At 33.4% G+C, this 23,268-nt stretch overlaps 1 protein-coding gene and 1 long non-coding RNA gene across 8 annotated transcripts in view; one reads left to right on the top strand and one right to left on the bottom strand.

The window, feature by feature from the left end:
• The window catches only part of Camta (Calmodulin-binding transcription activator), a 153,862-nt gene extending 138,372 nt beyond the window's left edge, over positions 1-15,490 (top strand). For 2 of the 3 annotated variants that reach the window (XM_081978796.1, XM_081978798.1), the window contains exons 14-33: positions 20-238; positions 1,173-1,324; positions 1,382-1,612; positions 1,664-1,936; positions 1,995-2,165; positions 2,226-2,452; positions 2,508-2,637; positions 2,693-2,838; positions 2,897-3,222; positions 3,276-3,530; positions 3,585-3,694; positions 5,927-6,025; positions 6,756-6,823; positions 6,878-7,041; positions 7,102-7,283; positions 7,342-7,540; positions 7,646-7,780; positions 8,673-8,747; positions 10,158-10,271; positions 10,367-15,490. In XM_081978796.1, the coding sequence (XP_081834922.1) occupies positions 20-238; positions 1,173-1,324; positions 1,382-1,612; positions 1,664-1,936; positions 1,995-2,165; positions 2,226-2,452; positions 2,508-2,637; positions 2,693-2,838; positions 2,897-3,222; positions 3,276-3,530; positions 3,585-3,694; positions 5,927-6,025; positions 6,756-6,823; positions 6,878-7,041; positions 7,102-7,283; positions 7,342-7,540; positions 7,646-7,780; positions 8,673-8,747; positions 10,158-10,271; positions 10,367-10,427 (3,337 nt within the window). In that variant the 3' untranslated portion in view covers positions 10,428-15,490. Of the gene's footprint in view, positions 1-19; positions 239-1,172; positions 1,325-1,381; positions 1,613-1,663; positions 1,937-1,994; positions 2,166-2,225; positions 2,453-2,507; positions 2,638-2,692; positions 2,839-2,896; positions 3,223-3,275; positions 3,531-3,584; positions 3,695-5,926; positions 6,026-6,755; positions 6,824-6,877; positions 7,042-7,101; positions 7,284-7,341; positions 7,541-7,645; positions 7,781-8,672; positions 8,748-9,022; positions 9,057-10,157; positions 10,272-10,366 lie in introns of all 3 variants that reach the window. The other variant, XM_081978797.1, reaches the window with a different exon arrangement.
• The window catches only part of LOC145728511 (uncharacterized), a 112,656-nt gene that overhangs the window by 32,364 nt on the left and 57,024 nt on the right, over positions 1-23,268 (bottom strand). For 4 of the 5 annotated variants that reach the window (XR_014178102.1, XR_014178101.1, XR_014178103.1 and 1 more), the window contains exon 4: positions 16,123-16,215. The exons of the other annotated variant lie outside the window; for it this stretch is intronic. This is a non-coding gene — a long non-coding RNA (uncharacterized LOC145728511). The remainder of the gene's footprint in view (positions 1-16,122; positions 16,216-23,268) is intronic. 5 annotated transcript variants of the gene reach the window in all.

The raw sequence follows: 23,268 nt of genomic DNA on the forward strand, positions 1-23,268 counted from the left end.
AAAAAATATTTGTTTTCAGTCATTTGGTGTTAAAGCAAGAGGTAATGGACACCAACACTACTTCTTCGTGTCTACATGCTGGAAACAATAAGCAAGAAGCCAAAAACAAGCTAACAAAGGACATTAAAATGGAAATAGCTGATAACGTCAGACAATCATTTTACGAGAGCAATATGTATGGACAGCAGCAGCAAAATTCTCAACAGCAACATCATCAGCAGCAATCCAGAAATAGCATGTGAGTTTTTTTTTATGAAAAACTAACCTAACTAACCATTTTTCCAACTACAGAACACTACATTACTTATAATGTGATGATATATCTTCGGTCTTACAGAATACTTTTTTGAGATTGTGTTTTGTGTTCGTTTTAGTTTTTGGTACAGTAATCTTCTATATTTGTCAAGTATTCTTTCCTGCAACAAACTACATAAGTTCCAAAAATAAGAGTCACTTTTATCATCTTTTTCTTCGGAAAGTAACTTTTAATAATCTTTGACATTACCATGGCTATTTCAGCTTCGTATTACACATTTTTATTATTTGAAATTGTCATATTAGGACATTATGTTGACGTTCTTTTTCACTACAAACGTTCACGTCAGTATTTCAACCACAGAGAACTGTTTTGTTGATCTTTGTCTAATAATTTTGAAATCGCCAAAAAAGTTTTAAAAAATTATTTAAATATGCCAACAAGACTGCCTCTCTTAGAGTATGTCTGTCAAGCATATAATTTTATTTCATATCTTTTTTTTTACTTTTCGACGAAGCTTCGTCTGCTTCAGATGATCTTCCGAATTCTAAAATGCAGCTGAAATCTTCCAAATTTACCTTACAGCACTTAATTGCCAATTATTATTTAGTGGTACATTTCACTTTCCTAAATTTGCTTTAATTAAAGCATTTAAATTATTTTTCAAAGTATATACATAATTTATCTTGTGATATACATTTGTCAGTAAACTATAAACCACGCACAACATTTTTATTGGTTTATGCACTATAAAATTGCATCAGTTTCATTCATTCCTGAAAACATTTCGGAATATATGGAAAGCTGAAGTATTTTATTACTGAACAGTCAGAGACTTTTTTCAAATTAAAACGCAAATAATCTGACATTTCCTGTAACACACTAATACCTTCTTCTGACCTGGGACCATTCTCAGACGGTCATTTTTCAGATCTCAATCACAGACTGAAGTGATCATGTCTAGTGCTCCATCAACTCCTTCCAAGCTAATGGATACCGGACATGATGAAGGTGCTTCTGATGATTTCAAACATCAAAATTATCATGAAAATACTGTCGTGCTGTTAGGTGGGTCATTTCTACCACCATTCTGGTTGTTCACATAATATTTGGTTGTCGTATTAGGTACTGACTCCAGTGGGTCGCTAGTAAGTAAAAGCGATGGGCATTCCATAATAAACGGAGGCTTCTTCAACGAAACGCTCGATTTATCCCACGAGGATATTCAAAGAACGTTATCGGCCAATATGCCAATGTGTTCAAGCGAATTAGAAAACCACGGTCCGGCCCATAATACCGAGAGTAATAATTCGAGTCAAGAGATCAAAAAGCGTAGCGAATCATCAAATTTAACTGGTCAGTTGTGGTTGGATTGTTATTGAATTGTTTACATAACATGATTTGCAGCAGACATAAATCCTATGGATTTCATCGAAAACTGCGACGTAGTCGTGTCGCCAACTCATGTGGTGGACGATGACGTTTTTGTCAATTTGGACGCTTTTGATATGTTGGGCGAGTTTCCGGATTTGGAAGGCTTAGAGTCCGGCCACGCTTCCTTATTAGATGTGAATCCGTCCGAAGCGGGCCGGTCTGGACATGGAAAAAGTCAGTCTAATTCGAATGCTCATCAGCAAAGTCAACAGCATTCCCATCATAATGGAAATTCACATCAAGAAGGTATTTCATACTTTCCCATTTAATTCTACATTTGCCTAAATGTACAATAAATAAAAAGGCACAGCCAAAATCACAGACTATTCTCCTGAATGGGCTTATCCTGAAGGAGGAGTTAAGGTGTTAGTGACTGGACCTTGGCACTCATCCGGACCTTACACAGTTCTTTTTGATACATTCCCTGTCCCCACCACTTTAGTACAAAGCGGCGTGTTACGTTGTTATTGTCCAGGTATTATATTATTTTGTACACATGTGGAAAGTCATACTTTAACGCAACCTACAAATCAAGCGCACGAAGCTGGTTTGGCCACTTTACAAGTGGCTTGCGACGGGTACGTGATCTCCAACTCTGTGATATTCGAGTACAAGCTTCCACCTAAAGAGGAGCAGATAGCGACTCCTGAGCCCAAAGTGGAACGCTCAAACGACAATTTGCTGAAGTTTACTTTACTGCAACGGTTAGAGGCTATGGACGATAGGTTGCAAATTAAGCAGGAACCGACGGATAATGATGTGGTATATTGAAGGTTTATGTGTGGTTGTCCTATGTGCCATACAGTCTATTTTGTAGGTTGAAGATACAGCCTTATTTACTCAACCAAACTTTGAGGACCGGCTTGTAAATTTCTGTCAAAATATGACTTCTAGAATATGGAAATTTGGGGAAGAGTTAAGCGTAGCTTGGTTTGCCAGTCATAGAGGTTTGTTACTTCCAACTCTTTCTCTATTGTAATTTTAAGATTGATTGTTGTTTAGGTATGACATTACTTCACTTAGCTGCATCCTTGGGATACTCCAGGTTGGTTTGTGCAATGCTGCATTGGAGAGCGGAAAACTCATCGTTACTGTTGGAAACGGAAGTAGATGCCTTAAGTCAGGACGAGTTTGGTTTCACACCTTTAGTACGTATGACTAAAAACTCCAAAAATTACAATTTTAAGTGGAATTCTCTGTTAATAGATGTGGGCTTGCGAGCGTGGTCATACTGAAACAGCAGTAATGCTTTACAAATGGAATCACACAGCTTTAAACATCAAAAATAAACAGAACCAAAATGCTTTAGAGTGCGCTCGCGCTCATAATCAAACCGAACTAGTCGACGAGTTGGAAAAATTGGAATTACGAAGAGACAAAGCTAATATGCTGCTGCATTCCAACCAATCTTCTGTCGATAATGTATCCCCAACTTTAATTAGTCCGGCAAGCAGTGTTGGATCTCTAGCCTCCATTTGTTCAACTAGTAAAAGCCACGACGGGGTTTTTCTGCGTCCTGGTGCATTCACTAGGTACTTAATTGTCTTAAAACCCTTTGCTTAATTTATTTCGAATATAATTTTAGAAACGAATTCAGCAAGAAGTTCCTTAGCATTGATCTAGATCACGAAAATAACAATAAGTTCCTTACTTCCTCTCCCAGTCCATTGTTGTCTGATCTATCGTCAAGCACGAGGGGTAGCAATGGTCAAAAATTAATCAAGCGACCGTCCATTGATAGTGGCATTCATATGAATTGCACTTCGAACACCGTTGTCGAAAATTCCAATAGGCCTAAAAGTTCCAAAACCGGAACTAGAGAAAACTCTAAACTATCCAAGTAAGCTATTACTGTTTTATTAAAAAACTTATATAACTTTTGAATACATTTCAGAATCGATCGAAGTATGTCTTTACCTCTTCAGTCTTCCTTATCCACGAGGGATAATTCGTTTGAATCGGATATTTTAGAACCGAGTGGGCGACGGATGGATTTCGCTTTATGTAAGTAAAACAGTTACCATAACAATTTTCTTATATTTTTTAAGCTCTTCTATATCTTTATGGCTTTCTAGTAAATATGTTTTTGATGTATATTTGAGATCCACTTACATTAAACAACGTTTTTGTTTTATAATCACTGCACGTTTGTCAAAGACAACATTAAACTACCGTGTTTGCTTAGCACAACTTAGTAAAAATTAAGCTTCATTAGTGTCAAAGGTAAGTAATCGCGTTTTTTAATCTATAATCAACACACAAATTTTGTAATTTTGTGCATGTGGAATCTTGGTTAAACAGACAAACCAAGGTAATTGAGCGCTTTTTGCTAAACAGTAAAGTGGTGTGGTTTTAATGGTAGCTGTGTTTTGGTGTTTTTTTGAGTGTTTTTATGACCTATTAAATTAATCTAAATCCAAAAGTTTCGATAGACATGTTTTATGTTAAATAATTGAAGAGTAAAAGTGAAAATCAATCAGAGTTTCAAACAACATTTTTGTGGGAAGTGTGAACTGTTTTGTTATAGGTCATCTGGTTTGAAAAGTCTTCTTCTCTTGACTCTGATCGTTTTTAATTTTTTACAAAGGCACCACAAATGTAAAAAGTAAAACTACTACTATTACTACAAATACGTACTATTCTTTTTTATTTAAAAAACTACTAAACTTTTTGATTCAAATAAACTATACCATTGTCAAATTTGACTGAAGAACTGTAAGATGGCGCTTTTTCATAATTTTCAAGCAGACTCTCTAATCTTTTTTCCCCTGTACTCTTCAATTATTTAGTTTGGTCTTTGCTTACTTTGATATTGATGAAGGTAATTATTGGTGTTACCACTTTAATTAAATTCAAGGCTGTAGATCTAGTAGTCCTTCGAGCTGTATCAAAATTTTAAAATATGCTATTTTAAAAACAACAATTAAAAACTATTGATCACCAAAGTTTCCTGAATTGTTTTTGTTAAGAAACCTTTTGGATGGTTTCTTAATCTATTGGAAGGACGACTCAAACAATGCGCTGTGAGATGCAAAATGAGTGCAAAAAAACTTTGTGTAAACTAAAACCACGTATAGTCTGACTTCTGATTGTTACGTCACAATCACCAGCAAAAAACGTATGTCGGTGATATTTTTTGATTGTCAAAATGATTATAGTTTTAGGTTATAGTAAGGCAGGGGCTACAATAAATTATGTAGTATATAACCAACCAATCCAGTTTATATACCAAAAATTAAATGATTCTTAGAAGGTATAGAACACTTGCAGAGGTTTCTGGCAATTTTTAGAAGGTTTATGCCGGGTTGCTCCGATGTTTTTAAAGGCTCCCTAGGTCCCACTTAAGCTAAACTATGCTTTGACTATGACAGGTCATGTGCAAAATGTCAAATGAAAACTTAGCTTAGGGTGCATTTATAAATGTTGGTGCAAATGGCTCTTTGGACACTTGTATAGGCCTCTGGCAATTTTAAAGTTTTCATACAAGGTTTACAACACTAGTTGTAGAAGCCTTTGGCACTTTTTAGAAGGTTTTTCAGTGCATAAGGAAATTGTCTAGCGATTGCTAATCGATGTGTTCTTATGAATGCGGCCATTGTCACCACTGACACTTTCTTAATAAATCTAGAAGCTTTTGACAATTAACTTATGGAAGGTAAGGCAGGTGTAGAGGGCTCTGGAACTTTTCAGAAAGTTCTCTATAGCATTTGGGAGGTCTTTGACACATTCAAAACAGTCATAGAGACCTCTGAGAATTTAAAACAACTTTGGGAAGGTTTAAGACACTTGTAGAAGCTTCTGTTATTTTTTAGAAGGTTGTCTGTAGCATTTAGAGGTGATTGGCACTTTCAAAATGGCTCTAGAGTTTTCTGATAATTTAAATCAAAGTTTATATACCGTTGAAAAACCCATTTTGCTAGTTCGTTTTACAAAACTGTTATCTTTATTTATACCTTAAGATTAGACTGTACGTTAAATTTCGAAATGCTTAAAGCATCTGAGCACCCTCTTTAAAATGTGACATCAGTAGCAAATAAAAGAGTGTTATGAAACAAATACTTGATATTGATGGAAAACATGTACCTCTATAAAACATCGAAACTTTTGGACTCTTATAATATGAAAAAAGGAAAGGCTATTGATACTTTTTCTTAAATACAAATTGAGATATAAGTTAAAGATATGTTTGAAGGCTTCATAGTTTTTTTTAACAAAATGTTGATTTTATATCTCAAGGCGAAATAGGAACAGGAGCACGCAGCAATAGTCCTTTAATTGACGTGGAAGCAGTAAGCGATGAGGACGACCGTGACGTGTGCTCAGGCAATGCAGTAGGTCAGTTCTTAAATGGTCTATGTATATGTTGTCTATCGGTGTTGTCTCTCTCTAACGTATATGTTTATGGCTGTTAACCGCACACAATTTACTTTGTTCTTAATTAAACACGTTTTTGATGAGCTACAGTGTTATTAGTTACGGAAATTACAGTAAACTGTTTGCGGATTGGTGTTTTTCGTTTTCTCCCTGTTTACTTAGCTGTCGTCTTTTACTAATATCTATATGTGAGTGGTTAGATGAAGCCAATGGGTCCTTACAGTTAGGAGGCTAAAAGGCTCCTGCTTCTATTACTTTCAATGGTCTATGTCGAACAAATGCCTAATTTTTAGATTATTATTAGATTTGTGTGCTTGCTGTTTTTTTATTTCAACAAGCATTGAAAGATTTATAGTATGATGACCGGCTTTTATTACACGTTACACATTGATCGTTATAGTTCTAATAGACAAGAAAACTTTGGTGACATTTTGATCAATTTGTAACCAGCATGCCTTTGAAGCATTTTATATTCCTATTTTTCAGCGCACAAAAATTAATTTTTTTTACGCTTGGTGTTATAGTTGTATTACGAATCTTGATATTAAGCATAAACAGATTTCACATTTTTTCTACTACGTATTATTCTAATCAACTTTGAATGTCTACTACATCTTATGTGTTTTAATCATTTTGATTCGCAGCAGTTGTCACTGCCTAAACTCATAGAAACTTGATTGTGTTTTTTCAGGGGAGCAAGACGCTAGGGTTCTAACTTTAGCCGAGCAAATTATCGCAGCTATGCCCGACAGAATTAAGGTACTAATTCCATTTTTCCTATTTACCATAGTGCATAAAAATGTAATTTAATAGAATGAGTCTGAAGATATTCTGATGGATAATAGTCCCGGACCTCCTGACAGTCAACAAACTTCGGATACATTGTATGACGTTTATATGGAACCATTGCTCGAACCTTCATCTTCTAGCTTTGAATCTTCAGAGTTTAATTTTGAGTTTTCTGATCATAATTACAGGTGATTATCATATAATTCTTTGAGATAATAATTCACAGTTCCTTAAAACACAACTTTCAGGTATTACGATGTTGCTACACCTCAATCGAGCTTAAGTCCAGCTTCCTCTAGCTGTCTACAGTCTCCATGTTCATTTACTTTGGATTCTCCGTCACCACCTCCAACAACCGCAGATTTTTGCGAGTTCTTCCAGGCGTCCGGTACGGTTTTTGAGAAAGATTTCTCTAACTTAACCTTGTCAGGTAAGAGTTATATTTTCAGTAGGTACTGTTGTATTAATTTAATTCAATATTGTTTTAGATCGCGAACAACGTGAACTGTACGAAGCAGCTAAGATCATTCAAAAAGCATATCGATCGTACAAAGGCAGGCAACAGCAAGAACAAGACAAAGAAAGGCAAGCCGCTGTGATAATCCAGAACTACTACAGAAGGTATAAGCAGTACGCCTACTACAAACAGATGACCCATGCTGCTACAGTTATACAAAATGGTTTCAGGTGAGTGTATGAATCCAGGAAAGTAACATTCAGTTTGACATTTTGAAATGAATCAATATAGAAAAAACAGGACATTCGAATGTGTCTTAACTAATTACGGTTTAGGTCTTATTGTGAACACAAACGGTTCAAGAAGAATCAGGAAGCCGCTGTTTGTATCCAAAACTATTACAGAAACTACAAGGAGACGGCAGGCGGTAGAGGGAGTCGAGAAGGAACGCCTGCCAGTTCGGGGCTCAAGTAAGAGTTTGGAAAATTTAGTAAACAGTTTTTTGGCATCCACAAAACTTATATTACGACCCAAACTAGAATGCCAACAGATTGTTTGCTCGTGGTGGAATCGATTGCTTTGGGTGTTTTGGGCTTTTCTTAGCTATGTGTTTAATATGTGTATAGTGGCTTTAGCTAATAATCGTCAGAAGTTTAATACAATTTCCTAGGCGGCAAAATGATCTATTAAGGAATTAAAACGTTTCGTTCGGAGTGTGGTTGAGTCAGTCTGCATTGAAATAGATCATTTTGTAGTACATTGCATCCACATGAAACCACAAAATTAAAAAAAATTAATAGAAATATCAGATGACTTTGATACTTTGACTATGATATTAATAGGAAATTTTTAAACCACACATATCTTTTAATGTAAAGATGTTGCAAATTGGGGATTAACTTGGTTATTATTGCTTGATAACTCGTAACATGCTTAAAAAATATGTAAAATGTGTAAAACCTATGTTCCTTTGTGTACCCTAAGTTCTTCACTGTTCTCACAATATCGTACATTATAGACAAGTAATTCTAGTACAACTTTGTTTATTAATTAAGTGACAATATAGGAAACAATAAGGACCAAACTTTCTATTGTTTTACTAATTAATACCTTGATTTAAATTAATTCAAACAAATTCTACAGAGCAAGCGATTCCCTACTAACAGAAAACCTACCAATTTAAAAGTAGTAGAGCAAGAACCCCGCAGCCATCTCTTCTCCCCTACCTGCTTGCGTTAACCGTTTAATTAATTAAATTGGGAATTGTACGTGTTTGTGTTGTAACTTTGTTTAATGTGTTCCTCTGTAATACCCCTAGCGTGATTTGGTTTTAAACACAATAAACGCAATTTTTTTTTTCAGACGTACCTATTCTCAAAGAAGACAACACCAGGCTGCCAGGAAAATTCAGCAGTTTATGCGACAATCAAAAAATAAGTAAGTTTTGGAATTAAACAACAAAAGCCAAATAATCGTTTAGAGTTATTTAGAACTGTTTATAATGGTTCGAATTTGTTTTTGATGTACTTTAATAACAAAAGTAAACCAAACTATTTAAATACTATTTAACTTAACATTTTCAGTGGTTATCTAAATTAATTAAAACTCAGTCAAACTAACAGTTCCAATTTTGTCTATCGAATGGTTTAATAAAATGTAGGTGGGATGCGAAAATCAACTAGTAATACGTTTATTTTTAATGCAATCACAAGTGTGTGGGAGGAACCTGTTGGATCCACAACTGCGGTAAGATATTATACACATAATGTACACAAAAAGACAGACATTAATGCACGTGATTTACATGTCTATCGGTGTTATAATTGTACATTTGTCAGCTGAGATTTATTACTGATAATTGATAGTTGAAACAAAAATATACAAACGTTATATTGATGCTCACAGCGTCCAATCTGTATACATATATCCATGTGTACACAATATTTATATGTTGTCACATACACAAAAATCCAAAACGACTGTTATCTCACAGTTTTATGTGTACTACCATGCATTATGCATTTCTTCAAGAAATACTACTTTCCATTTACTTCTAATTACAGTTCTGGAAAAATTTAATAGTGTCTGATAGAGTGCTGAGTTCAAGATATTGGATGGAGACACTCAAAACTATTTTCAAATTTAACACTGGCCTGTCATATCTCAGAATGAACATGGCATACAAATATTTTGGAATTGTAGTAATGATAATTTTTTTGAATAAATAATATAAAATGCAGTTTAAATCTTAAGATTACTATTTAAACGTCTTTTTACTTTTTTTGAATATACAAAGGAGTTACATGCTCGAATCTATTCTAATTATATTCTAATCACATATTCTGCGTCTTTTGAGTTTTATTTTTCAGTTCTACATTTAGGTAATTCTAATAAATTACATTGCGATAATCAAGCTGTGACATAACAAGTGGGTCAATTAGTTTGAACTTAACACAAGCCGGGTTTTCTCCATGATATTCAAATGTCATGTTGTAGACTTATCTTTAACTGTTTTACTTCCCATGATCATATATAAGCATTTACTCACAGTCAGAACCAAACTATTCCTATTTGACCATTCATCTATCTTAAGAAAGTCTTTAAAGACTCTCCGGATAGTCAAGTTTCCTTTTTGAGCTAAAGTGCCAGTGAGCACCTGAGTATCGTCAGCATATAGATGAACAGAATCATAAGCCCGGCAAATCCGCGGCATAAAAATTGAATAATAAGTCCAAGAATTCTGATAGGTAAAATAAGTACCTACTTCTTATGAAAATTTTCCTGTTATCATAGTTTATCATCAGAAATAGGTCAAACGCATATATTACCATTATTTTCGTTGTACAGATTACAGAAAGAACGAGCAGAAAAAGAGAAGCAGGTGGACCAGTCAGCGGATGTCCATCCAAAGTCACAATCTCTAGGGGCCTCTTCCAGTTGCACCGGCACAAATAACAACAGGTACTTTACCCTTTTTAATCCCAATCAACACTAATTTGGTGGTAGTATTTAATTTGGTGGTTTATTGTAAACTAACAAGCACACTTTGCTTTAAGGTTAAATAGTATAGAGCATCCAGACGACTCAAAATCACCCGGAAATGAACCGCAATACTGAAGAGCTCCTTTTGAGCGCTTTGCCGAGCAAGCTACTTTTGTAAAGTAATAACATTACTTATTCTCTCACTGTAGAGAGTTATTTTACGAATTGTACATTTAAGATTATTTATTTATTTATTTACCGAAAGGCGAAGCCATTGCAGAGGCTATTGTTTTTATCGCAAGTTTTTTCAAGAGACTGGTGCAATAACAGGCTACGTGTTACTGTTACTATTATTCTTTCACGATGTAGTTTAACCTCGGGCTCTTGACGAGGTGCTATTTTGAATACTATCTTTGTTGGCTGTAATTTTGTCTTTTTTATAACTGCATTTGACTACGAATGCAAGGATCGACAAAAAAGTGAGATTGTATTAGAAAAAGTACGAACTTTTTAATAGAAACTATATTTCAGAACCATATGTTGAGCTGTGATTGTAGGAATGATGACACTTTTTCAGAATGATACTTGCCAACATAAAGTTTTAGTTTTGCAATTTCGATTCGAACCATGTTCGAAAATAATGGTACGACTGAAAAAGTGTTTTGTTGTTATAGTCAAAACTTTCTAGTCCTAGATTAATTAAGTCTTATTTATGGCAAAATAGTTTGCGTTAAATTTACGATATTAGCTCGTAAAACGTACTTATAATTTCCTAAGTTCTTACTTGTTTCGGACTCACTGCCATGGTTACTTAAAAAAAATTAAAAAACTGACTTTACGTTCTCTGTTATGTGTTCTAGCAATAGCGCGTGAAAAACGAATCTATAATAGAGCGACGTCTACAGGTTAATGGCAAATCTCTTACGACTTAGCAGATTTGTTATTATCCACAACGTGGGAATCGTTTAGATTAGTATAGATGTTCTACTAATAACTTCGCTCATACATATCATTCTAGTATATAAATCGTAACTGAAATGAGTAGTTTGGGCCCTTTCTAAAACTTTCTAAATATGGGACGTTGTCGATATTTTTGTTTTTCAGTAGTTGTTGAAGTGTTGCAGTAATTTAAAAAAAGAGAAGTTGTTTTCAAATTGACCCACATGTAACTTAAAAATTTAACTTTTTTGATAATGTTTAGGTTACAATTTAAATTTTTTGACATCTTTTACTTTGACCCCTAATAATTCTGTTATTTGCCGACATATTCATTGGACTGAAACTCGTAAGATGATTAGAACCTTTAAACGGCCATATTTTGTAATAGGCTCTATTTTGTCGTGTCTAACAATGCACGGCATGAAAAGGATAAGTTGTTAACTTGCTTAACAAATAGACAAACAGGATTTTTCGAAAAATATTAAAATTTTAACTCGTTTCCAAAAGCTGTAAAATTTTTCCAAAAACCGAAAAATAGGCAAAATTGACCTTTTTGAGATTTAAAAACACAAAAAATTTAGGCCTAAAAGCGAGATTGTTTGTATTTTTCCTCTATAGTGTATAGGAAAATCATCAGTTTTTAACGCCATACTAAATATAGCGCTCATATTATTAAATCTTCCAATGTCAAGTAAGTTAAATTTACGAATTTACCATTTTTGCATTACAAAGGTTTTCTAAACAATTTTGATCCACAAATTGTACCCTTAATAAATTGGTTATTTAAAGAGGGTATATTTGACATTGTAACTTTCACCATTTAGCTACTAGATAGCGATACATTTTTAAAAGGTTTTCTGCAATATCTCCTTGGAAAACTAATAGAATGTTGTGAGAAAAACTTTTATTTTCAACTTTTTTCAATATTTTTCGAGATTTGACACTGAACAAAAATGTTGCTTGACATTGTTAAGGCCTTACAAAATTTAAACGTGCTAGTTAACTGAACTCTTGCACACATTAATTGCTATTGCAAAAAATATCTACTTTGTCCCATAACAGAAATGTACATATAATAAAGAAAAAAATAATGGATTTTTTGGTGCTCAATATGAAATGCACAAACCCTTAACTAAAATCTCCCCATTAACTTCTCCGCAGTTTGTATTTTGTCAATTAAAGTAATTATAGACGGAAAGGAGACCGACATTTTGTTGAAAGAGGATTGTTTAATGTTACCTTTATTACTTGTTATTCGAACCTTAACAGTATTTTTTCATTCAATTTAACCAGTTTCTTTTGGATATGTAAATATGAAATATAACTAATAAGGTTAACATGAAGCGATTCTGTTAAGACATATGAGTGAGTACCTGCTGGCAGGACACGTTCCACGGAAAAAAAATTAAAGCACTAAGAACAACCCTCCTTTGTATAAAGCTGTTGTTTTGTTTGAGAGATTTTATTCTTAAAACTTTATTGACGATAAAACACGTTCTATATTGTAGCTATACAGATAACCCTTTACGTATGTACATTTTTAATGTTGATATACATTATACATATAACATACAATTAACGCGATATTAAACTTTTAAAAGTAGCCTGTACTTCTCTCTTTAAACATGAAGTACAAATAAGAGTAAGTTAAACAGTTTCAATTTTAGATAGGAAGAATTTATATTACGTAGATTGATTAATCAAAACATTCTGGTTATTTGCCATGATTACCCTTTGTGCGTGGGTCTGAACTAACTGCTAATTCATAAACAAAAAAAAATACAAATTTGGCATTCAATTTTGGCAATATTGCAATACTTTGATTTTGTTTACAGTGACGTGTGGTTAATTTCAAGCGTTGTTTGCGTCAGTTACAAGTAAATACATACCAAGAAATTGTCAGAAATGTCTTTGTCAAAACTTTGCAGTTTACGTTTTTAATTGAATACCAAATGTTACATTTCAAGTGACTGTTTTTGACACTTTCCTGTAAGTTCTCACAAGCAATCAAAAAACAATCCAATTATAGCATTAAGCCACGTTACTACAACACAAACCCGCACCAGAAATGTAAATATTTCGCACGGCGCGTTATAGACTTTTGAAAAGACTTTTTGATCCAAATTTATTTCCAAGCTAGAAGCATTTGTACTTTGGAGTACTAACGTACTAACGAACTAAAACGTAATTTGGATCATTGACGCTTTTACCAAAAGTGAAACAAAATTAACACCAAACTATATCGAAAAAAATGTAAATTTGTATTTTACATTGGTAGGTAAAAAATGTTTTATTAAAATATATATTCAATTTTAAATTTTATATCTACTAGAACACTATGCTAACGAGTGTATTTAAGATATACTGTAGTGAGAAAAAATATTTTAGTGAAAAATTATTTATTTCCTATTTGAAATATTACGAACTAAGCTTTAAAACTGACTATACTATGAAGTGATTTTCAATTAGCCGATTCCTAGTGACAGCGATGGTTTTTTATTGAAATTACTTCATGCAGTTGAAACCGACGATAGTAGTTAACATATAGGAAACTTTAACTAAAAATGTAGATTGACCGGGTGCTGATTATCGTTATAGTTACAATTTTCAGTTCACCACATGCACTATGTTTATATAATGTGTCCCAAATTTCCTCTACATTAGGATCTCAGAAGAGGTTAAATGGAGAGTAAGTTTTATCGTAGAGAAACATAAAATGACAGATTAGGTTTTTGGTTTACAGTGCTCAGTGATTCGTTTGACAGTTGTCAAACTGTGACATTATTTGAATCCGGAATCACTAAAATTTTGATTTTTCTTATGGCGGTTATACTAGAGTGGGGTAGAAACATCTTGATGTGCAATGCCTTTCAAAACGCTCTATATAAAAAAAATTAGTTATGTTAGATCTGGTGATCTAGCAGGCCTGACAACTGTATCACTTTTTCCAATTAATCTGATGATTTGTTAATTAAAGGTAATTCATTCCAACGTTGCAGATAAGAATTCAAATAATGTTTTATATGTGAATTACTCGTTTTTATTCCTTTACAAGACTGAAAGCAAAGTATGGCTTCTCATTTGAAAATCTAAATTAAATACAGCAATATTAAGAGAAAACCCTTTACAATATTAAGTAATTAAAAGCCCAAATAAGTAATTTTCAACAGTTTGTATGAAGTAAGACTTGAGAGAGATTAATTTATTGTTATATACAAGCGCGTTTAACAATTCGAAAGTATTTGATTGCCATTCTCACATTTTTCAGGTCTATTTAGTAAATTAGTAAAAAACAAAAGACTGCAATGCTCTCGAAAGTAACTTATTTGCCGTAATAATAATGGCAGCTGTCAAACTAACCCACTGAGTACTTATAAGAAAACAAATTAATACCAAATTGACCCGCGCATTAAATTTTATGAAACTTTCCTCATATTTAAAATAACGTTTTACAGAAAGTTTTTGAGATCTCGAGAATCGAATTTGGAACACATTGTATAGCAATACAATTAGATTACTGAACGAGTTTTTAGCCGAAATCCCGCCAGTTTAAAGTTAGTAATCAGTACCCAAAAAACTAGGATGTAGTTGCACAGTACCTACTTATATCTATTCTATTTACCTGTTTATTGATTAGGCGTTAAACTTGTTATATATACACACCTTTAAAAAGTCACATGTATATGACAATATACATAATCACTCGAGTATTGTTCAATGGTTACTGAGTTGCACTCGTGTGAGTTGAATTTAAGTTCGACCATTGTATGGTCTATTGTTTTGTGTTGTTTTAAGTTTAAGTTGTTATATCTATTTTACCAACTATTGTTATGTTGTGATTGTTGCTCTAGTTACTAAAAACTTTTATTACTATCGGTAAGATTGAATCATCCCAGTCCTTATTATTTATATTTCGTATAGAAAACTGTACCATAAAGAGTAAAGTGAACCGTGTCTTTTGGGTGTGCAGAAATAAACTGAAAGGGGACCATCATTCAAAAATTGTCCATAACAAAAATAATCAGCGGTTTTCTTTAATCATTTATGTTACATTATCTGTAACTACATCGAATGTTGTAAAAACCATTCCATATCCAGAAAAAAATTAATTTCATTAAACATTAAATTAACGACAGTATTGCATTTTATATTATGATTAGCCGTGTTGACAGTATTCTCACTTTGTGTTTATTAGAGTGCAAATGTTAACTATTGGTACATATTAATGTGACTAATAAACACTTCTGAATTATTGTTTACGTGTTTTTTAAATTTGACCCTAAGCCGTATGCTTTCCGGTTATCCTAAACCGGACTAGTACCGAGAAACCGGAGTGGGTTCTCGTTAATCGGAGCCGGCACCGAAACAATCTGATGCAGCTACTTCAAGACGAAACCCGCTATTATACAAAAATTTGCTTCTGGCTGGTTTAAACGAACTTTGCAACTCGAGCAATTACGTCAGGTTGCTGGTAGTGATGCACTTATTATTCAGGGAGTAATCAAATGCGGTAAAACGCTTTAATCGTACATTACTGGGTATTTTTCATGTCACAGTACGAGGATTAACCACAAATCTAAAAATTAAACTAATATCTACTTTAAGAGAAAAGAGGGCCGAAACCGGTTTATAAAGGATCAATAAATATTTGCACGTAGCATACGCTTTTTACTGAACCACCCTGTGTTTTTCACCGTGCACACTTGGCATGACCCGTTAATTTTCAAAGTGCGCAAATTACAGCGTTGTATTAGCATAAAGTGACATTAAAAAAAAAGGTGACAACGTCTAAAATCAGTACCTACTAGATTATCTATAAAACATTTCTTTATGGGACCCACTGTATATTGTAACGAGTATTTAAAAAGGTAAAAAAATTGAATGTACTTACCAATCAAACATGACGGATGTGGAGACATTTTTGAATGCCGCAGTTGTAGGGTTGATCTGTTTAAAACCGAGATGGTAGTACTCTTAATATACACTGAAAAAATACATTGCAAATTAATGAAGAAATGCTTATAATAAGCTTAGGTACATGTTTAAATTAGATAAAACCAGTTTTATGAAAAGTTTTCGGTATTTTAAATGTTTTGCTACGTAGTTTCCAGTATACGCGGTTTTTATCATCTCATCAATTTTCTAAATATCTGAGTATTTTTTCAAAAATTCAGAAACATTTTTCGTTAGTTAATCAATTGTCAAGAGATTTACAAAACCGTTTTTTCTTCTTCATTACCTTTAGAAAAACTTAGTTTTGTGAACAAATTACTACAATTATCAATATAATAATAATGCACAAGTGCACTTTTCAAAAATGTCTGCTTATGTAATGAATGTTTTTTTATTTAAACGGAGATTTGTGAAAAGACATAGAACAATAAAATTTTCCATGTATTTGTTGAAAGGTACACCCAAAATCCTCAAAAAATATATTATATGTGCCAGTATGATTTAGGAATTTAAGTAATTGATCTTCAATGGAAAACTAAAAGGTATTTGAATATGCTAGGAAATGCGCACAATTTACTAATTACCAAAGCATTAGAAAATCAGTTCGACAGAAATGGAAATACCTACTTGATGAAAATTATAGAAACTCCATGTCAAAATCAGCTTTTTCGGCATTTTGGAAAGGCAAATGGGCAATAAATAAGTACACTAATTTGGTTATAAATATTAGCAAATTTTTGCAAAAACTTTTTGATAACTTTGCACGAAAAAAAAACACGTCAGCTAACAGCGATCTTTCATCTAAAACTAAACTAAATAAATGATAAGATTTCGCTCGTTTGTCTTTACAAAAAAGAAAAACACCTTTGATGTTAAACAACTGATTTGCTAGTGTGCCCTATGAGTTTTCAGCAGGATATAAAGCTCTTTCGCACAATGTTCTTCCGGTCCGGAGTGGTTAAAATAACGGATTTCCTAATAAATAAACTTAGGTAATTATACATCTTCTGCTTCAAAATAGCTTTTCCAAAGGATTATCGAAGGATGCTTAAAAGCTTAGTTGTTGTAAAGGTTAAAAGTAGGTACCATTGTTTGGCTAACAATGGACATTTTGCGCGACTATTAAATTGACTCTAGCGCAAAATATTTGTAATTTACTTTTATCAAATAATTCAATACACACAATTCATTCAAATTTACAGCTGCTAATAACAACCAAACATAATAATTTAAATGAAGCTTTCTCTGCTTAGAATTTCAATAACCATCCGCTACTGACATTTTATTATTTTTTATGCCAACTGAAAACTTTGCCACTCCGTTAACTCTTACACAGATGTTAATTATTGATAGGAACGATTAAATTAACCGATACATTTATTATTTAAATGGTGAAGTTACTTGTAATTATGTAAAGGTTAGGCAATTAAGGATATACTCGTAGTTGTTGAGATTTATTATAATACGAATATTGGGACTTTGTATCATTGATCATCATCGTCTGTTAGTAACTTCATTCTACTGAATGCTAAATTTTCTTTACATTTCAAGCAGAAATGCTTAAATGCAATGCAATTTCACTGTTTATTTTGCTAATTCATTAATTAACTAGTATCACTAGTATTTAGTTTCTTTATGCTTAAGAATTATTAGGAGTAATTAAAATTTATCTCTTTGCGTTTCTGCTCTCCTACTCATATGTTCGATTTTCTCTAACAATTAGATCTATCTAGCAGGAGTATAGAAGTATCAGGAAGTAAATTAAGTTACAAGAGTACCTGAAATTTACCTCCTTGCGTTTTTGCTCTTCTGATAATATTGTCACAGATAAGAACAACATCCACTACATTCGTCCTTTACCCACCATAAAATTGCTAACTAATCGGCAGAATTGAGGTCAGGTACTAATATAAAAGAAGCACCCGAACCCATCTAAAATCTCTGGTCTCCGGGTCAGTCAGCTAGCAGCTTACAACTCGTATTGACTTCTCCGGAGTCCCAGGCTTGAGGCTGATAAGGGTTCTTCGTATAACTTGTAGTGGCCGATTGAACCCTTAGCCTTCTCAGTTCAAATTAGAACTTTGGGCTCGCTGGATAAGTACACAGTTCTTGTACAGACGCAACCGAAGGGCTAATACAACTGTAGACGCCTCCTATTATTCACAGAAGTAGCAGAATGTTAATTCAGTTTTCTTGACAATTCGTGAATGCGCCAAGTATTAGGAGTAATTAAAATTTACTGCTTTGCGTTTAAATTCTTCTTATCATAACTCGATTTGCTGCAAAAATTATTTTTTAACATGTAATTAACACTACTACTTACTTACTTAAAGTTGTTAGTACAGCGGTAAGTGCTTTTCTTAACAAACTTAAATAATAAACTAAGTTTAAAACAGAACTAAACAATACTAAAAGAGCGGACTTGTCTTAAATCCATGACTCAGGACCACGGTCGGTAAAGTTATAAAATAGTATATTATATAATAAGTGTGGTAAGTAGGTTATTACCGCATACGAGTGAAACTTCAATCGAGGGTGGTAATAACCAAGTACCACACGTATACACAATACCTACTTTATCTACAACAGTGCGGTAAGCAGATTACACTACTTAAATATCAGAAAAATAAAAAATCAATCAATATGATTTTCAGCTTTCAAATGCGAAACTGCCCCAACTTTCTCGTATCTCTTATAGTTTTCGAGATCCAATGGCTGTCTTTTTTTTACAAAATGACAAACCACCTCTCCGAAAAATTATGTGTAGTTTTCTTGACTTTTAATATTCCTTATTTTCAGTTATTTTTGTTACCACTACCTACATTTAAGCACTTACAATATTTGTTTTTTTGAAGATTTTTGTTTGGTTTTCAGTAGGATATTTAATTTAAAAAGAAAGATAAGCTTGTACACAATTGATAACACGTTGCAGAACTTAGTGACTCTCATTATACAAGTCAAGGGTTGTACTTATACATATGAGCTTCTGATAACAAACAGCGTTGATCAATATTGAAAAATGTAAGAAAATCTAAGACCAGCGACAGGCTAGATAAAGCCTATAGTGAAACTTGATTCCAATTACGCTTAAAATATCCTTGACATACATTTGTAGTGAACTGGTTTTGACATTAACAGTGATTTATGTTTTGCGCATAAAAAAAGCAGTTATTTTCCGCAAGAAAAAATAATGCAACTTTTCCATCAAAAGTTGGTTAACTAAACTTAACTTTGTACTTATAGCAAAACATTTCTCAGTTATTTTTTGAGGGAACGGAGTATTGATCCGACTCCAGCTAATTATAAAAGAGAACGTGTGTTGTCACCTTTTAATATGTAGTGGGTGTGTTTATGTGTTATTCTTGAATACGACTGATGATTTACTAAGAGGTAAAACTTAGTGTCCTTCCTTGAACAACATGGTTTAGTATATTCGATAATATTTTTAGACTGTGACAACTTAAATAATTTTAGTGAAACCTCCTTCTTAAAATAAAACTGCCATTTACGAAATCAGTCGCCCTAGTTTATGTCTCCAGCGAATAAATTATTGTATTTAACATTTACCTAATATGGGAAAATGGGTGGCAGGTACTTAATTCCTAAAATTATTGAATTGTATTATCTAAAGTGGCATATAGGAGTTTTGACTTTCTAGTATCCTAGCAAAATTACGGTGGAATTTTAATTCACGTCGTCAGCGTAACTGACCGTAATATAAAGCGAAAAGAAATTGAAAACAAATCGGCCATTCCTAGTTAGCGGTACCGTCGGCGGTACGCGTGGTTCGTTATGCACGCAGGGCGTGGCACCCGGCCCGTGGTCAGGGAACGCATGAGCCTGACCTTCGCCGACCTTCTTAGGCAGTCGATGAACCCATCTGGCGATACCTTGTCGAACATGATATGGGTTGTCCCGAACATTGATAAACTTAGCATGGTACCGTCTTTGACATTGTATCCGATTGCTGGGTTACAATGCACGTTCAGGTGCTTAAAGTATCTTTACGTCTATGACTGACTTTTTTTAGTTATTTATGCGTGCTCTGACCAGACCGGAAGTGCTTCTGTGTAGTATTCCACGTTTGTACAGGGTGTCCTATGATGAATTTAATCGCCTGTTTTGCATCAAGAAATAGTGTGTATCTTTCATGCAGTAGATGTACCACAAGAGTGGATATTATATCCATATTGCATGAGAAGTAATAAGTTTTGAACAAAGTGCTCTACAGAGCCCATTTTCTGTCTGACTATCAAGTTTTGAGGTCACCTGGATCCAATACTTTTTGGAATTACTGATGAGAACCAATGTCTTACTTCCACAATTGAGCATAAAATGATGAAGAAATTTAACTGATTTTAAAAAATTACATATTTTAGGAAGTTGAGAAAGTGCTGTTCAATATCTCCAAAAATCTCCAACCAATGGATTCATAATAAATCAAATATGAATCTTTATATCTATAACAGATGAAGGTCCATCCTTGGGTTATCTTGCAAGGCTACTAAAAACCTCTATTGTAAAAGAAAAATGTATACAGGGTAGTAGCACAATGGTTTTTGTTGGTATTTATTTGATTGAAGAAAAGTTTCCAGTAGTAAAAAATTAGATCTCAAAAAATAATCTTGTTATTACGTCTATAGCCATTCAATTTTACAGGCTACTCAAGCAGCCTGTAAGGTTTTTATAGGAAATTTTTCAGTAAGGAAAGGCCAAAATAAAGAATGTCTGTAACAGAGGTACGTATCGTTGCACAAATAAGCAAACAAGTGTCTGTAATCAAATGAGTTTTAGTATCCTCACCCTGTTTCTAATGACAAATATTCAGATAAGTATCTTCATTTATTCTAAGATAATTATTCCAATATTCATTCAATAAGAGATAGGTTTCCAATTCAACTATCAAGTTTCTTCTTTCGCAATTTTCCCTTACAAATTAACTAAAATGCAGCCAAAAGACACCATCCTCTGAGCTGGATATTTTACCATTAGAAACTTCTTCAGATGTTTACAAAGAAAAATGCATGCTTGACAAGCTTGGTCTTGCAATTCACGTCTGTAGCTACCTTAAAAGAAGGTTGTTTATGAAAATATTTAGTTCAGATAAAATAACAGAAAACATCTGAGTCAATAAATGTGAGAATGAATTCTGAGTCAAAATATCTGAGCAAGAGTTGTATTGTTACCTTTATACAAAAAGTTAACATGTACTACAGTAATGAAGGAAAGAACAAGAAGATAACAAAAGTGGATAATCATCAGATACAGAAAAGATTTCTCCCCTAACCCAAGAACTTGTATAGCAAGTAGTCTGAATTCTGAATTGGTAAAATTGTGAAACACAACGTAGGTATACTCAACGAAATATTCTAGTGAAAATATACTGCTCCCATGGGAGATTAGCATATGAAATCAATTAATTCTAGTAGAAACCATGCTATAATTGAAAAAGTCAACTCATGAACCGGTTGGACATATTTACCATCAGGAGATTCTACACAATGCAGGCCAGATTATTTTTGCTTTTAGGCCTTACTTTCCTTTTATTATCCATTACATTATCTACAGTCTACTAGTGCTCTGGGTAATATCAACTGGGGAAATTTGTTAAATGTATTATTCCGTATATCTGTGGTAAATTATTGCCTCTACTTTCGAAGTACGCATTCGTTCGCTGATTACCGCAAGTCAAACGCATTTAGAGCACGGTCAATAAATGTAAACTTAAAAGCTGGAAGATAAACGACAATTGAAAACACGCTAAAAATGCCAGTAACAGCGCAAACTATTACGTTACACCAGCGAGACTATGACTATTTACAACACGAAAGTAGATAAATAAATTCAAAGCCTTATTAATGTTTAATCCGCATCATTGATGGTATGCCATTACTATATAAGTATATCCTTTGCGAAGAAGTTGCACCACACATCGCCACCGACCATCCTACGTTCGCGTCGCGTCGTTTCTAAATATAGCCCTAAGAGCTGCATCGCAACTGTCATTCTGATATATAACCCGTCATTATCTATTTCTATATACAGACACAATAAATATTCTTCTGAGGATGGCACTGCAATTTGCTCGAATTGGGTTTAAGCATTTGGTTACACCGCTAAGTGCGTAACCATATTATAGCAATACGTGAAATCACTTCCCAGACTTGTGCATGCATGGAATAGTTCAAAAATGTAACAGAAATTCCCTAGTGTTATTTCATTAGAACACACACACACACCAGTGTTGCCTACCCTCACATGATATATTTTCCCAGAAGCTTTTTAAAAAGATAAAACATTTTTAGTATTAGTCACAACCAAGCAATTGCTTAAACATGTTTTTTTTTTACTTTTATAGCTTTATAAATTGGTATTTGATAACTTTAACTGGTTGTACTAGTAATAAGAAAGTCGTCATTTTATAGGTTCATGGAGAAGATTTTGATAGTTTCCAAATTCATGACAGATTGAGATATAATTAAAATAAACAGATACACGTCAGGATATTTAATATGATTTACTACAGTATTAACTGTAACAGTGCTTTTAAGCAGGTTTTGTAGTTTTATTAATTTATGGAATGGTATTTGACAGTTACGACCATTGTGACACATTTAAATATGTCCAAAATTAACTAGTTTCCTGTCAAACTTTAAGTTCTAAAGCTATAAAGGGCATATAACGTAGTCCAACACTAATTTAAACGCTTTTCAAGTGATTGTTTTAGTTGGATAGCCATATGAACCCGGTTTTGCCAATTGAGTCGTTTGGAACAGATTAAGCTCAGTCCGAATCATATATTTATATGTCAGAGCTGCCAAAATTCTACTCATAGATCTATAAACAAGCATTACATATCATTTGAACTGATTGTATTGTCTTTAAGCAATGGTTTATAGTTTGATAGCAGGAGGTATTTGTTTGCCCATTGTGACATAGCTAAATATGTCCAAAATGTACTCATGGACCTAGAAACATGTATTAAATATGGTTCGTACTGATTGTACTGCGTTTAAGCCATGTTTTATAGAATTATAGCTGCATGGAGTGCTATTTGACAGTTTATAACAGGTTGCAATATGAT

Source organism: Ips typographus, linkage group LG4 (assembly GCF_016097725.1).
Source record: "Ips typographus isolate SLU linkage group LG4, UJ_Ityp_2.0, whole genome shotgun sequence".
Classification (NCBI taxonomy): domain Eukaryota; kingdom Metazoa; phylum Arthropoda; class Insecta; order Coleoptera; family Curculionidae; genus Ips; species Ips typographus.